This window comes from Acartia tonsa, chromosome 14 (assembly GCF_053477335.1).
Source record: "Acartia tonsa isolate MP-2025a chromosome 14, ASM5347733v1, whole genome shotgun sequence".
NCBI lineage: Eukaryota > Metazoa > Arthropoda > Copepoda > Calanoida > Acartiidae > Acartia > Acartia tonsa.
The window spans coordinates 5,733,483-5,750,360 of NC_137273.1; the positions used below are offsets into that span (position 1 = coordinate 5,733,483).

A 16,878-nucleotide genomic window follows, 5' to 3' on the forward strand; every position below is an offset into this window, starting at 1 on the left:
GAATTCTTTTAAAACAGAGTTTTCTTAAATTTATTATATCATAAATTTAAATTTTCTTTTTTTATGATTAGAAATTAATTACTTCATTATAATGTAAATAGCAACATGAAATGAAAAAAATGAATTTGTTTTTAATAAAGTAAAATAATGGGTCTTATCGTTCTGGGCAATGAGAGTTTATTATGGATTATTGGAGCACTATGAGTTTTCAACGAAAAGTCTTTGGAAAACTTGAGCTCGTTTATAGACATTTATTTCCTATATAGATCTGACATGGATCTTGAAGCAATTAAGCAGGTTTTTGTACAGGTTAAAAATTGGAAGATTTCATTAAATAAAAGTTATCGCAAATATACTTAGTAAATAAAAGATAGATGCTTATCTCATCTAGAAGCCGGAATAATGGAATGACGGATATGACAAAGTTATATAGTTGAGTAGTAGCGCTACTATAAATGATCATTTTATTTACTTTTTTTAAAAAATATTTTTAAAACAAGGATAACAACATCCATAAATAGCGTAGCATAAAAAAATAAAATTATATTTAACAGAAACATAAGAGTTAATGCTTAATAATCTGGAAACTTAATTTTAATTACCAAAAACTGTGAAAATCAGACCAAAAATACAAAAAATATATTAAAAATAAATTTACTCGTCCTTTCATCTACATAAAAAATACCTTACAACGACATAAGATTTATGTAAAATACTATTACCCACAAAAATTTTCAAACGGACATACAGACTGACATTATAAATTATTGAGTAGCTACGCTACTAAAAAGATGCTTACGTACAAAGCTGTTATCTTCTGAAAGTTATCATTTAATAACTAATTATTATAATTTAATATTTAATAATTATCTGTTAGTTGTGAATGGAGATGATTCTCAGAACACTAGCAGCATCTTTTTGTCTTCTCAATTTTTCTGGTGTCAAGTACGCACTTTAATAAGTTTTTAGTAGCGAAAATATTCTATAATTTGAAATGTCCGTATGAAACGTTTTGGGGGAAATGTGGTTTACTCGTCTCCTATTCAAGCAATGGCGGGCATAGGGTTTTACTAAGGGGGTGTTAGAGACAACAAGAGGGGTGTCATTTTATGGTGAGGAGGGTGTTAGCCTTAGGGTGTTTTGATGTAAATTTCTGAAAAATATGTCTTTTTGTTAATGGAATATAAACAAAAAAATAAATACAAATTCTGAATACAGTTGTGGAAAAAAACTAGATAAATGTCAAAACTTACAGAAATGGATTGAAAAATTGGTGAATGAATACACCCTTACACCCTCTGTGGGGAGGGTTTTAGTTATATTTCTTGACAACCCCCCCCCCCCCTTAGCTGAATTAGGGAGGTGTAGACCCTAGGGGATTATCCTCCCTACCTTAATATTGCCAGGTGGTGCAAAAAACACCCCCCTTCTACACGTCTCTGTATTCAAAACAGATGGCTGAAATGTCTTTTCATCATTCCTAACGTGACATATTTAAGTATAAAACATCTATGATGGTCAGATTGCTTTTAAGCAGCTTTTTGCTGCTTTTGTCTCTTACAAACTATTTTAAATCTTCACAATGTATGTTGGAAATATGATCAAAATAAGATTTCCATGCCTTTTTTGGATTTTTAGTAACTATAGGACAAGTAAATTAGAATTTTTTATATTTTAATATTTTATCTTTTCAAACATTTTTATTTATTTTTACTTTTTGGAATGGCATTTTCCAAGATCTAAAGTTACAGAAATAAATCTCATGTTTTATATTATAGGTTAATAGTGAAATCTTAATATATCAATTGTTTTTATATTTCAGGCTTCAAGCACCAGAACTAGACCTGGGTCAGTTTGCCTGGTTGACACCACTGAGAGGAGACATATCATCAGAATGTCTGGCTGCCAGTAACCAATATGTTGATACCTTACTTAACATCCAACCTGACCTTACAAGTATACCTGGCCCACTCAGCATGTTTGACTCTAATGGAAGGTTTCCACTGGAGGGATTTCTTTCTGATTCACTGGATATCCCAATTGATATTTGCCAAGGAGATGAGGAGTGCCAGTTTACACTTCCTGATCAACTAAGGTTTGTCACAGCTAAAATTCCTCTGGGATATTCTATAAATCCAGGAAACTTTGATGAATGTCTTGAAATAAATGACTTTGAGACAGCCTACTGCAACATGTATATTCAAGGTCCACCTGGATTTGCTATGGCAAGGCCTCCTGGACCTGGTAGGATGCAGGAGATGTCTACAATTGATGTTGATCAGTTAAATTCATTGGGCAATATCAATGTATTACAGAATCAACACCTACATCCAAAGGCTAAAAGTCTTACAATGGACTTATCCTCTATCAATTTGTATGTTTCTGAGTTAGCAGCATATAATATAAGCATTACAACAGACAGGTTGTACCTCTCCATGTTGTCAGTGTATTCTATTGTGGCCAGTCCTAAGATCGGTATGTGTTTTCCAAAGGCTTGCTCTGTAGAGGATGTTAACAAGAACTTTGCTAATCTAACAGCTGATTCTAATCTACCCATTGAAATTACCATCAATCTAAACATCAATGGTACTGTTTTGAATTATACTTTAGAGCTGCCCTCATCTGAGGTGACAGTCAACACAGCAAAGTGTTTTACAAGTGAGAATATCCATGGTACACCTGAGGAATTCCCTCCTGTTTACATATTTTTCTACATCCTCTATGCTTTGATTGGTGCTTTGGTAATTCTTGGTACCTTATCAGAAGTTGTCTTTGAGTTTGTGTTAAAGAAGAAAGCTCCAAATTCCTTACCCATCAAGTTGATTCATTCATACTCAATGTATTCAAATGGAAAAAGATTGCTGTCAACAAAATCAATTGGTAAAGACCATTTAGACTGCATGAATGGTATGAGGTTCTTAAGTATGACCTGGGTAGCAGTTGGTCATTCCTTTGTCTCTGCTTTTGGAACTGCCATAAGAAACTCTGAAGCTGGTCTTAATATTCTTTCACATGGAGGAACTTTTCTGTTTGAAGTGATATTGAATGCATTACCTTCGGTAGACTCCTTTTTCTTGATGTCTGGAACCTTGACAACATACATATTTCTAAAAGAATTAGACAGAGCTGGCAAGAACCCAATGAAACATAGGGTGACCTTGATAATGTATTATCTTCATAGATATTTGAGACTGACCATACCTTATGTTTTAATTATGGGTGTAGTCATTTCAGTTTTACCATTTGTGTATCATGGTCCTGAATGGAACAACATTGTTTTAGAGTCGGAGTCTTGCCAGAAATATTGGTGGAAGCATCTTCTATATATTCACACACTTGTGGAAGATAATCAAAATGATAGATGCATGGCAGTCACTTGGTACCTGGTTGATGATATGATGTTCCACGTTTTCTCCCCCGTTGTTATATATCCAATGTATATTCTGTACAAGATGACAAAAAAACATCTCTGGACAGTCCTTTTCTGGGCTTTCAGTCTTGCCTGTTTTACCTTTGGTGTTTTCTACATAGCTTACACAACAGAGCAAGGACCAATGGGTGTTAAGGTTGATAATATTCACACCCATTATACGTATCATGTATCATTTTACTTTGCACCCTGGGCTCGTTACCAAGCATATCTCATTGGTATCATTCTTGGTTACATTCTGCATCATTGTAGAGGCAAAGACATCAAGATCAGGGAGGATGTTAACATATTTGCTTGGGAAGCAGCATTTCTTGGAGGATTTGCTGTTGTGTTTGGACTCCACACAGTAAGACAAACTAATGAGATGACTTTATTTGCAGCAACTATGTATCATACATTCCAGAGACTTGCATGGAATGGTGCCCTTGCTTGGGTCATCTTTAGCTGCTCCAAAGGTTATGGTGGTATCATAAATGAATTCTTATCTTGGTCAGCCTTTGCCCCATTGTCAAGGCTTACTTTCTGCACCTACTTAATCCACCAGAATGTGATATCAATGTTTGCCAAGTCCGTACTATCTTCATTTCCGAATGATTTTGAGATGTTTACAAGTGTATGGTATTATCTAGCAATCCAGTTTATCTCCTGCGTGGTTGCATTTGGATTTGCTCTTGTATTTGAAGTGCCGGCCACCAGAGCAGAAAAGCTGCTTGTTGATGCAGTTCTTGGTAGTTTGTTCAAGCAAGAGCCTAAACCACAAGTAACCAATAGAGATCCTGAGATAAGAAACGCAGGCATTGCTTCTACCACAGCTCAAGAACCATCTAAGGATGAGAATGCCTTTAAAGAAGGTGAATTTTTGAATGAAAAAGAACTTGCAAAGTGGAAAGAAGCTAACATGGAGCCTACTGCTGATACAGACAACCAAACAGAGCTTGCTAGCACTGACTCAAACACATCTGGAATAGGTTCCAATGATCCTCATTCTGCAGATAACAACTCAGAAGAAACTGGTTCTAATAGTGCAAACTCTTCTGATGGAAGTGGCAATGCTCCCCCAGCATATGATCAGATCATAAAAGATGTAGATGCTATACAGAAGGCTTAATTGTGTCTTTGAGTGCTTGATTATGTGTAGTGTACTATAACTGTAGTGAATTATATCAATACAATTGAAAGTTCAAAATAATTTTTTTGTTACAAACCTGCTCTACAAGTATTACTTGTTGGCTGACTGCACTTTTAGTATCAATCTTAAATTTAATTCATTTTCTCGTATTCATTCGAATCCGGTGGATAGGAACCGGTTCTCATCCATACGGCACCTCGGGGCTAAAAAAACTAGTTTTAATCTTATAATTGTACATTCTATATCCGCGGAAAGCCGTTTATAATACGATACGAGAAATAACTTTTACCAAATTTAATTAGAATATGTATACTGAGTGCTCAGACCATATTCAAAATTTCACATTGCAAAAAATAAATCTGCTTAAGACTATGAGAGTTAATATTTAATTCATATGAAACTTTTTATGCATTTAGAAATCAAAGTTTGCTAAGTCCTATCAGTTATTTATATCTTTGTAATAACTTTATATATATCTTTGTAACCATTAATTTTTAATTTGTAGGCTATCCTTGCAAATTTTATAGGATTTGGCTAAATATTAAAAGTTTTAAAAAGAGTATTATTTTGTAGACCACGCAAACAATATTGAGGGAGCTTTGTATTTGTCAATACCATTGTTTAGAAAAGGTGCTTTTATGAAATAAAAATAATTTTGGCAGGATTGCGCTGCTATTGGATTAGCTATTCTTGTATTATATAAAGACTAGCGGCTACGTCTCTAGAAGCCTCTAGGGGCACTGGTAGGAGGAGGAAAAGTCGATCTCATCCATTTTTAAGTTTGAGTTTCAAAAGAGTAAAAAAATTTTTTGGGGGGGAAGAGGGTGAATACACCATCTCCAAAAATAGCTTAAAACCTTCCCAGGACCTATAAGAAGCTTCACTGTAAAGGAGACCAATATCGGTTCAGCGGTTAGCGAGATCCGTCGAGACAGACGAAAAACGCTTACTACTTTATATAATACTAGCGGCTTCGCCCCTAGCCTCTAGGGGCTTTGCCCCAAGAGGTGATAAAAAAAATTAAGGCGAAATTCGTTAAAGGACCAAGGAAATCTTCAGCAAAAAAAAAAAAAAAAAAATTGGGGGGGAGATATTGTTGTTTTGGGGGGGTTGGGGGTGTCCCACCCCCCAAGAAAATAGCTTAAAACCACCACAGGACCAATAGGTATATACCCTGAAGAGTAGAATCCGATCGGTTCAGTGGTTACCGAGATCTTAAGGGACAGACAGACAGACGGACAGACAGACATCGTTCTACTTTGTATTATAGATATTTATATATATATATTTAAAAAGGATTCAAAATGCATGGACATATATCTTTTTAACTCTTATTTTATACATCTTAATTGGAACTGATGATCAATTTTATAGAGAAACATATGTATTCCGCCAATAAATAGTTAAAAAAATTAAATGTGTTTATACATATAATAATACTTTATATAATAGGATAAACTTTTATTATATAAAGAGAAACTTTTATGTAATAATTAATTACACAATTTAAGGTATGTTGAATATCAGGAGAAGAGATAATGATTGAATGTCAATTTTTTTTATCAGAAATATAAATAAGACGACTAATAATTGAAACAAGACTGACATCATGCCGTTCGGAGCCGTTTGATTTTGGTGCGGGTCGGGCTCCAGCTCCGGCTCCGACCTAAAATTAAGAAAAACTCAACAAATTTTTCCCCCCATGAAATTTTTTTTTTTACTTTTGAAGGTTTTAAAAGTTCAATTTTTGAAAAAAATGGACTTGAAAAACTTAAAAAGGGCATTTGACATGACAAAACAGAGTTACCAAATTGTAATTTATAAAAAATCTCTTTATTTATCTAGTCCGGAGCCAAAGCCGTATTTTAACGAAAATTACGGCTCCGGCCACAGCAATATATGGCGGCTCCACGGCTCCCGGCTCTGGCTCCGAAACACTGCTGACATGATTATCAAAAGTGTAGCTAAGGTAAAAATAAGGAGTACTGTCAAAAGAAAATGATTTCCAGTATGGCTTCGAAAAACTGATTTATATCCATTTGATTAGAACCGGTTCTCGGCCATACTGAAATATCATGCATGGCATAGTATCTACGAGTAATAAAAAATCATAATATTAATACAAGTTTTGTTAGCCCGGACCTTTGAAATAATTATTATTTATTGAAGCTCAAAAAAATGATGGATGTTTTATAGAGCAGAAGTTCAGTGCTTAAAAATAAACATAACAAACATTGCTTTTTATACAACTAGCGGCTTCGCCCATAGCCTCTAGGGGCTTTGCCCCAAGAGATAATTAAAAAAAAATAAAGTACTACTGGTGCTTGGTCTAATGTGTTCCTAAGAAATTTTTTTTTTCTTGGGGGGGTATTTTCATTTTTTGGGAGGGGGGGGGGTGGGTTGGCGGTGTCCCACCCCCCAAGAAAAAAGCTTAAAACCACCACAGGACCAATAGGTATATACTATATATCCTAAAGAGTATAATCCGATCGGTTCAGTGGTTACCGAGATTCTAAGGGACGGGCGGACGGACATACAGACAGACGGAAAAACATACATCATTCTACTTTGCATTATAGATAGGATAGCTACGGCCTCTAGATCTAGGTAGGAGTAAAATGTCACCTATAGAATAATTCGGAAAAAGTAGTGGATAATAGTTATTTCTCGCATCGTATTATAAACGGCTTTCCGCGGATATAGAATGTACAATTATAAGATTAAAACTAGTTTTTTTAGCCCCGAGGTGCCGAAGGCACCGGCTAAAAAACTGGTTTTAATCTTATGATTGTACATTTTTATATTCGTAGAAAGCTGGATATAATACGATGCTAGACATAGTTTTTTCGTATGGATGAGAACCGGTTCCTATCCACCGGATTTGAATGAATACGAGAAATAAACTTACATTTATTATTTAAAGTTTAATATTTATCCTCGTATAAAAGTAATTGGATGTCTCTCTGTCAGAAGCATGGATCTCTCTAACTGCAGAACCGTTATGGTTCTCCTTTACAGTGAAGCTTTATATATATTCAGGGAGGATTTATAAGTAATTTTTGGGAGAGTACCTCCACCCTGTTGTTGCTGCGTTGATTATAAAAATACTTTTATTTTAAATTTTTTTTCATATTTAGAAGAAACAGTTTTGACTAAAATATTTCTGGCTGTAAAATTTTATAAATAATTACTCAATATTTCAGAAGTTTTAAAGATTATTTATTTGTTATATTGAAACCAGCATTTAAAAAAATTGCTAGCTTCCCAATATAGAACCATTTATGAACCTAATTGTTTTCATAGCTTTTAATAACAATTATGACAATAAGAGCTATTCATTGCTAACGGATCGACCAACCCAAAATGTAGAAAAGATTTGATTTTTTGTGGCAAAGCTACCTTATAATTCGAATTGTTCGTTCATCTGTAAGAAATGGAATGGGGGAAACGTCAATTTGTCACCTACTGTACAAGATAGACAGCTGATTTTTTTGAGTAGATTCCTTGTGCCATCTAAATTATAATTAAATTAACATGTCTGTTCTTCATGCTTCAAAAGATATCTCTACATTTTTTTTAATCATCTAATATCTGATCTTTAAATCTCTTTTTCCCGTTGTACATCCATGAATTTGTGCTATGCTACTTTGTGATGTTGGCATCCTTGGTTTTAAATGAAATATACGATTAACTAGGATGACAACATCCATTATTAACGAAGCCCAAATAAAACTTGGATGTAAATACGGGTAAAGCGATCTACATCAGATTTTAATTGGACTTTAATAGAATCACAAAACCTTTCACTTTCGTTTTATATATTAGAGTCGGTCCGTACGAAACGGATAACTTTTTTCGTTTATTTAGGCATGTTAGAATTGTTAGAATCTATTTCAAACTTTTTTTATTGTTCACCATAATTGCCAACAAAAAAGTGTTAAGATCAATTTCTTTATTTGGACTTTCTTGTAACAATTATTGAGTTGCTAAATTTTCCTAATCATTCTTACCTTTTACAGGAATCAGAAAACCAAGCTTGAAATCGATATGACAATTTAAACACGCCTAAATTAACAATACTAATGAAACCCTTTGCAGTGATCTAAAGGGATAAGACAATTGCCGTTAATTTGATGTGCATCCCCAGTGATGATACACAAAATTACTCCTCTGAAGATTATAATTAGTGGTTGATACGTCTGAACACTCATCCTAATGAACCAACCAATCAAAATACAATAAAAGTCCCAAGAGTTGTTGAGCCAACGAATAAGAAAACGTCACTATAAAAGTTTGGGGACTAGTATAATAAACAGCCCAATGTCCCCTCCCTCTCTGAACCCTTTGATTTACCTATTATTAATTAGTTGGATTTTGAAAACGTCAAGTTTGATTATAATCTGGATGTGCAATATTTTATTTGGTGGTCATTTTTCTGTCGCAACTCTGACATCAATATCAAACAATTGTTGTGTTATTTTGTAGCGCAGCTACTCGATAGTTCTTGTAAATGGTTATGTCATTAACTATTTGTTAAAGACATCCGGATAAATAGACCCTAAATTTAGAAAATCCTAGCTTGTGTTAAGTATTAAAAAATAAGTTTGAGATAAAAGCTTTGAAATCATACAAATTTTGATTAACAATTGAAAAATAAAAATACGAAAATGACAAAAGTAGCAAATCTAAGATTAAATGCTTGTTGGGTAACTACTAAATTGATAAAATAGAAATTAACAAAATAATTCCTTGCGTAGATTATAATCATCGGTGGAAAACTTTGGACACTAAAGGATTGTAACAACCAGTTTAGAATTTACAAAATTACTCATAGCAAATAAGAATTTTCTTTAACAAGGATGACATCCATAAAAGCGAAGCTCTGAAATAGACGAACATTAACGCTTGTAGAGTGTCAGAACTGAAGAAGCAGAATATTAATGCACAAGTATGGACAAAATTGTGAGTAATTTTTTTGCAAAACTGCTTAAATACATGATACTGTTTAAGGACATACTTGCATTTTTAGGACTTGATTATAGAGATGCTTCGCTTATAACATTGTACCTTGTTGTAATTGGAATCGGCATTCCAAAAATCAGATCAATCGGATAATTTTATCACATAAAAGATTCGTTGTTAAAAATCAACATGCTTAAAATTGACGTACGGACATTCTAGTAACGATTATTGAGTTGCTACGCTTTCTAAATCGTACCTTACTACTACAGGAATCACAATGCAAAGTTTGAAATCGATAGGATAATTCTAACATGCCTAAATTAACAACAAAAAAAGCTACCCGTACTACGGACGGACATTCGGACCGGCCCTAATTATAGAAAAGCTTCGCTTTTAAAAATAAAATTGGGTAACAATCTACATAATTAAAGTACAACGTCCCTTCACTCTCTAGAAATATGACACATTCTCGAATTCTCAAATGTTATGGCGGTAGGAGAGTCGGACAAAAAGACGAACAGTTTGAATTGTAAAAAAGCTTCTTTGCTAATAAAATGCAGTTTTTGGTTTTCAATATTAAACACAATATTTTTTTCTTCACATATTTCTAGGGCAACGCCTTGAGGGACACAAAACAAAATATGTTTTGTTTAATTTCTGTTTTACTCAGGGTTATCCAGGGATAATATGGAAGATAAATTGATAAACACCCCAATGATATTAAACAAAATTAACCCTTGTGTAGATTAAAATTGTTAGTTTGAAAGTTTGAACCCAAATTTTGGCGTTATCCTCTTAGAAATTTTTTTTTCAATTTTGTACTTTAGTTAAAAAAATAAAACTTTTTTTTTCTTTGGGGGGGGGGGGGGGTAATTTTTCGTCTGTCTGTATGGCTGAGAAAAAATAAGATTTAATCAATTTTCGATCTATACAAGATGCAGAGCAAAATTATTTTGATGATTTATGTTCACTCAACTTGTCTAAACAATAGAATTATAAGAGAAGAAGTATAGTGTGAACCCCTTTTTCGTAAATCTGACCAAGGAACTCCTTCAGCTGACAAAAAACCTTAAATTTTTTCGAGTATATAATTTCTAGAAAGCTAACTTTATATTAAGGAATTCAACAATTCATAGCTAACTTATTAAAGGATTTGTAATATGCTTTACACTATATTAGAAAATAAATTTAAACACGATATAATTTACGTGAGAAATGCTTTATCTTAAGAAATGCGACTATTTACAGCTGACTCTTTGTATGAACAAAATGAAAAAAATATGCCCTTTCCACTTACCGATGCGATTTTCCTATTGGCTCCATCAGACATTACCTTTATTGTCTAAACATTGCTTTTTACCGTCAGTCAAAGGGTAATATACTATGAAAGTCATTTTTTTTTGTAAGGAACGATATTTCCGTTGATTCTTATTATTTGTTAATTTAAACAAGGATGCCAACATCCATAAAAGCGAAGCTCTGAAACGGTAGGAAAAATGGACATCAACACTTGTATGGTGTCAGAACTGAATAATCAGAATATAAATGTATAAGAGTCAAAGCAAAATTGGACGAAAACCAAACTGCATAACTTTTGCACCACTTTTGACGTCATATTTTCCCTCTTTTTTAGGGGTTTTCTTTCCCACTTCTCCTCTCATCTTCCTCATTTTATAACGTCACAGGAATCAAAAGTGACATAAAAGTTATGCAGTTTAGTCTTCGTCCAAAATTGTAAGTAAATTTGTTGAAAAATTGCTTGATGCAATATAATGTTTAAGGACATACTTACATTTTTATGACTTGATTATAGAGTTGCTTCGCTTATAATATTGAACTTTGTTGTCCCATGAATCAGTATGCCAAAATAAGATCAATCGGATAATTAGATCATATAAAATTTTGTTGTTAATAAGGTGAAAAGAATCAACATGTTGAAAATGGACGTACGAACATTCTGGTAACGATTATAGAGTTGCTACGCTTTTTAAATTGTACCAACTACACTACAGGGATCATTATGCAAAGTTTGAAATCGATAGAACAATTCTTACATGCCTAAATTAACGAAAAAAGCTTTTCGTTACCGACGTACTGACGGACGAATTGACCGACCCTAATTATAGAAAAGCTTCGCTTTTTTACACAAATATAAGTTCAATTGTATTAAAAAAAGATAGTTTTGCAAAAACAAGCAAAAATAGTTTTACAATTGATTTCCACATATATGGATGAACCAATTTATTTTCATTTTAAATATATCTTTGTTCTTTTTGTGTGATTTTCACAGTTTTTCCAGATTTATGTTTCTTTCGTGGTATCTTTTAATATTTTGTTCTTCGCTATTAATGAATTTTGTCAGCCTTGTTACCTAATTATATTTGTTAATAAAAAGCAGATAGCGATTTTAACCAAAAAATATTTTTATTTTTTAGGCCAACAATTAACTTTTTCATTGATTTCTTTCTATAAAAGTTGCCTCTAACGTTTTTAGAAAAAAAAACTAAAAATAGGCATAAGAGTAGCCATTATGAATAGGAATGAATTTAGGAATACAACATCCAAAGTAGCGAATTAATTAAAATAAAGTTAGAAAGAATTGAGTTTTTTCTTGTTCAATTAATAGTTATTTCTCGCATCGTATTATAAACAGCTTTCCGCGGATATAGAATGTACAATTATAATTAAAACCAGTTTTTATTAGCCCCGAGGTGCCGAAGGCACTGGCTAAAAAAACTGGTTTTAATCTTATGATTGTACATTTTTATATTCGTAGAAAGCTGGATATAATACGATGCTAGACATAGTTTTTTCGTATGTATGAGAACCGGTTCCTATCCACCGGATTCGAATGAATATGAGAAAAGAAATTACTGTTGACTGTTCCCAGAAAACCTAAAAACGTAAAAAAAACGTAACTATTAAACATAAAAAAAATCACACACGAACAACAACACAAACACACCCTAACACACACAGACACACATACAGCTACTTTAGTTGTTAGATTCTTGGCTTAAATACTTTTACCACGCCCTTCTAAAAAGTTGTTTAGTGGTCAGCTTACGTAATAATCACAAATTTAGGCAGGAGTCGTTTAATTAAAAAAGAAACGCTTTAAAAGTGAATATTTTCTACAAATTGGGTTGGTCTGTCGGTACGTCCGTAACATTAGAGTAAAACACTAAAAGGAGAAAAGGTTAAATACCTGTATGTCCCAATCCCCAAGAACCTTGTGCCGACCCCCCATTGGTTCATTGAAAATCAACCAATAGTGTCGGAAATATTAGCACAGCCAAGTAACAGAAAACAATTTGATAGCAGACAAAAAAAAGATCCTTAACAGGGGGATCCATGTAGTTGTCTGGTTATACATCTATGCTATAGATTTATTTCTGTAAGAAGATTATAAACTTGACATGATGATTCCTGTAACAATTAGGTAGGATTTAGAAAGCGTAGCAACCAGAAAATCCATTTGAAACATGTTGATTTTAAATTTAAAAAAAAAATTATAATATAATTATTCTGTTCATCTGATTTTTGAAATAATGAGCGAAGCATCTCTGTAATGTGATCCCATGCGGGTATGTCCTTAAACAGTTTCCTGTATTTAGACAATTTTGCACCAAATTAACACGCAACTTACATCTGTACAATACAAATAGTGCAATTCAATTTTGATGACAATTTAAAATATTTGGACTTAATTATATCTTATAGTAGAAAAAATTAATTATTCTTTCAAATATTGAAAAGAAACCAAAAAAATTAAATTTGTTTCTATAACAAAAGAAATGTTATGTTCTAAAGAAGCGAAAATTTCAGTTTATTTCTTAGCATTTAGTAGTAGCGAAGCTACTCTATAATTCACTATGTCCGTCCGTCCGTCCGTCCGTCCGTCCGTCAGTCAGTCCGTCAGTCAGTCCGTCCGTAACGCTATGGGGGAAATGGGATTTACTCAGCTCCTATAAAAGATAGAATGCTGAAACTTTTTGACAACATTCCCATCATTAAAGAGCACAATTAAGTATAAAACATCGATGACGATAGGACCGCTTTTAAGCAGGTTTTAGGCTATTTTTGTATTTTTCACATTTTTCTTCATATCTTCAGTGTTTATGGTCCGATTTTCAAATTTTTTTCAGTTATAGATATCAAAATTAAATTTCCTGTCGTTTAAAGAAAACAACTATGGGGTCAGACTGCCTTTAAGCAGGTTTTAGGCTATTTTTGTATTTTTCACATTATTCTCCATATCTTTGGTGTTTATGGTCCGATTTCCAAAATTTTTTCAGTTATACATATCAAAATTAAATTTTCTGTCCTTTAAAGAAAACAACTATAATGGCCAGACTGGCTTTCAGCAGGTTTTAGGCTATTTTTGTTTTTTCTCCATATCTTTTGTATTTATGGTCCGATTTCCAAAATTTTTTCAGTTATACATATCAAACTCAAATTTCCCTGTTGTTTAGAGAAAACAACCATGACGGTCAAACTGCTTTTTTGCAGGTTTTTGGCTATTTTTAAATTTTTTCCCTTATTTTCCATATCTCTGATGCATTTTGGGATATCAGTATCAAAATAATTTTTCCCATTGTTATGAGCATCTTTTATGTAATTTTCTTTGACCGACTTCGTTATACAAAATAAAACAAGGTTTCGTGTTTATTTTCTCCAATAAATCTATTCCTGATTTTAATAAATAAACTTTAAATCTACTTTTACGTATTTCCATCCATGATTTTTTGTGCTTCGCTACTTATGGATGTTGTCATCCTTGTTTAGTAATGCTTTGCATATAACAGTGTGTCTAATCCTACAGGAATTATCCGAAGACGAAGAAAGTCACTAAAAAAATCTGATGTCATAAAAATGAGGGATGAGGAGAGGAGGAGTGGGAAAGAAAACCCCTAAAATAAAGATGGATAATCCCTCATTTTTATGACGTCACATTGAGCGAATTTCTTCGTCTTCGAATTATCCTTAAAGAACAAGATATATTCTTTAGTTTAAGAAATATAAAATTTTTTAGATAAGAACAAAAAAAACTATTAAATATTCTTATGTAACTTACAAATACACAATAAACATCTTTTATTAATATTAAGGCCATCAAAAAGTCTTATTTATAAGGGCTTAGGTCTACGAATAAAGAATTATCTGATTGCTATAAACATTTATATATTACTAGCGGCTTCGCCCCTAGCCTCTAGGGGCTGTGCCCCAAGAGGTAATTAAAAAAATAAGTTCCCCCACTAAGGTGCCCCCACTACTTTCTATTTTTAAAAAAAATTATTGAGGGGGAAAATAGCCTAAAACCACCACATGACCAGTAGGTATATTCCATGAAGAGTAGAATCCAATCGGTTCTGTAGTTACCGAGATCTTAAGGGACGGACGGACAGACAGACAGACATCATTCTACTTTGTATTATATTATGAACATGAACAATTATCTTTCTGTGATACAATTATTGGTGAAAAACATTGAACACTGAAAGTTTCTACCATACATTCTGGATTTTAAAAAGCCCCAAAAGTTTCCAGACCAGATCGAGAGTTTGAGGATCATATTCATCAAATTTGGGACCTAAATAATTTACAGTCAATTGACCCCTCCCTACCAGAGTCTTTTATTAAAATTTACTACTTGGTAATTGAATCCTATAAAAAAAATTGATAATTAAATTGAAGATAGTCGTGCTTTCATCCTCGTTCAAGCTCAAAATCGCTACAATTTTTTTTATATCTGATGAAATGCAAGTTCTAGTTGCATCATAGAATGATTCTAAAAAGAAATCAAAGGCATTATTTCATGCATTTTAAACGTGTTTTAAACAAATCTTTTCTTTGGTTTAATACAGGAACCAGGGAGGGAGGGGACATTAGACTGTAAATTATACTGTACTGCAGCCCCTAAGGTTTTTAAATACGTTTTCTTAATCGTTGTCTTGAAACTTATATTTGATCTAGAATGGGTTGTAAAAACTAGCAGTAATAAAAGCTTTTCGCCAATAAATTTCATCTTCTTAAGGGGTAATTCTGTTTATGATAACTGGGACGGGAATATACTTCATTATCCCTTAAAATCACTGGACAAAACCGCAAACGGGCATAATACAAGATGGTAGAATTAATTTTCTATTTACTTGTAGATCCGTTACCTATTGAATACTTTCTGTCGGATACAAACCGGTTGAAGAAGTTTCTGGTTGGTTTAATAAGATTTAAGATTAGTTTAGTCACTATTAATTAATGAAAATTAAAAGTACAGTACAAATATTTATTTAAAATGTGCAGCCCTTTCATGATATTCTGAGCTAATAATTAAGAAAAATGTTTGTCAATATTTAGTTATCTTATTTGTACAGCGTGTATTAATTGTTTATTATTAAAATCAAAGCATTTTTCTATGCTAATAATTAAGTAATACATAGAGAATTAGGTCTTTAGCGATTGGATTATTTTCTAAGATAAATTTTTATTTTCATTGGGTTAGCAAGATTAAAACTTTTAAACGGACATGCAGACAAAGTGTTATTGGTATTATAGACTAATTATTAAGAAAAAAAGTTATCAAAATACCCAAGAACTACAGTAAGTTCCCCTTGAAAAGAAAACTCTATCGATATGAAAAAGTACAAATCTTAAAAATGGTTTTCGTCGGTCGAGAAATCAAAGTATTTTTACCTAAGGCGCAAATATGGAAACAATGATAAGAGGTGGGTAAAGAAGCGGTTGTGTGGTTGTTGTTGTCTTGCTCCACCCTTGCAACAACACAGGGATACAGGGATAGGGCAATGGTTGTTGTTGTGTTGCTCCACTCTTGCAACAACACAGGGATAGGACAATGGTTGTTGTTGTGTTGCTCCACCCTTGCAACAACACAGGGATAGGACAATGGTTGTTGTTGTGTTGCTCCACTCTTGCAACAACACAGGAATACAGGGATAGGACAATGGTTGTTGTTGTGTTGCTCCACCCTTGCAACAACACAGGGATAGGACAATGGTTGTTGTTGTGTTAGTCCACCATTGCAACAACAAAGGGATAGGACAATTGTTGTTGTTGTGTTGCTCCACCATTGTAACAACACAGGGATAGGACAATGGTTGTTGTTGTGTTGCTCCACCATTGCAACAACACAGGGATAGGATAATGGTTGTTGTTGTGTTGGTCCACCCTTGCAACAACACAGGGATAGGACAATGGTTGTTGTTGTGTTGGTTCACCATTGCAACAACAAAGGGATAGGACAATTGTTGTTGTTGTGTTGCTTCACCATTGTAACAACACAGGGATAGGATAATGGTTGTTGTTGTGTTGGTCCACCCTTGCAACAACACAGGGTTAG

At 33.2% G+C, this 16,878-nt stretch overlaps 1 protein-coding gene across 1 annotated transcript; it reads left to right on the forward strand.

Annotated features, from left to right (window-relative positions):
- Positions 1-859: 859 nt before the first annotated feature.
- LOC145305255 (nose resistant to fluoxetine protein 6-like) lies at positions 860-4,616 on the forward strand. Its single transcript, XM_080146853.1, has 2 exons — positions 860-945; positions 1,823-4,616. Exons 1-2 carry the CDS (start codon positions 884-886, stop codon positions 4,536-4,538), a joined length of 2,778 nt encoding a protein of 925 aa, XP_080002979.1. The 5' UTR covers positions 860-883; the 3' UTR covers positions 4,539-4,616.
- Positions 4,617-16,878: the final 12,262 nt, after the last annotated feature.

Excerpts from the sequence above, each read along its gene's own strand:
- LOC145305255 (XM_080146853.1), top strand. The coding sequence starts at position 884 with ATGGAGATGATTCTCAGAACACTAGCAGCATCTTTTTGTCTTCTCAAT. Across the intron at positions 946-1,822 it reads CTCAATTTTTCTGGTGTCAA|GCTTCAAGCACCAGAACTAG; the intron begins GTACGCACTTTA and ends TTTATATTTCAG.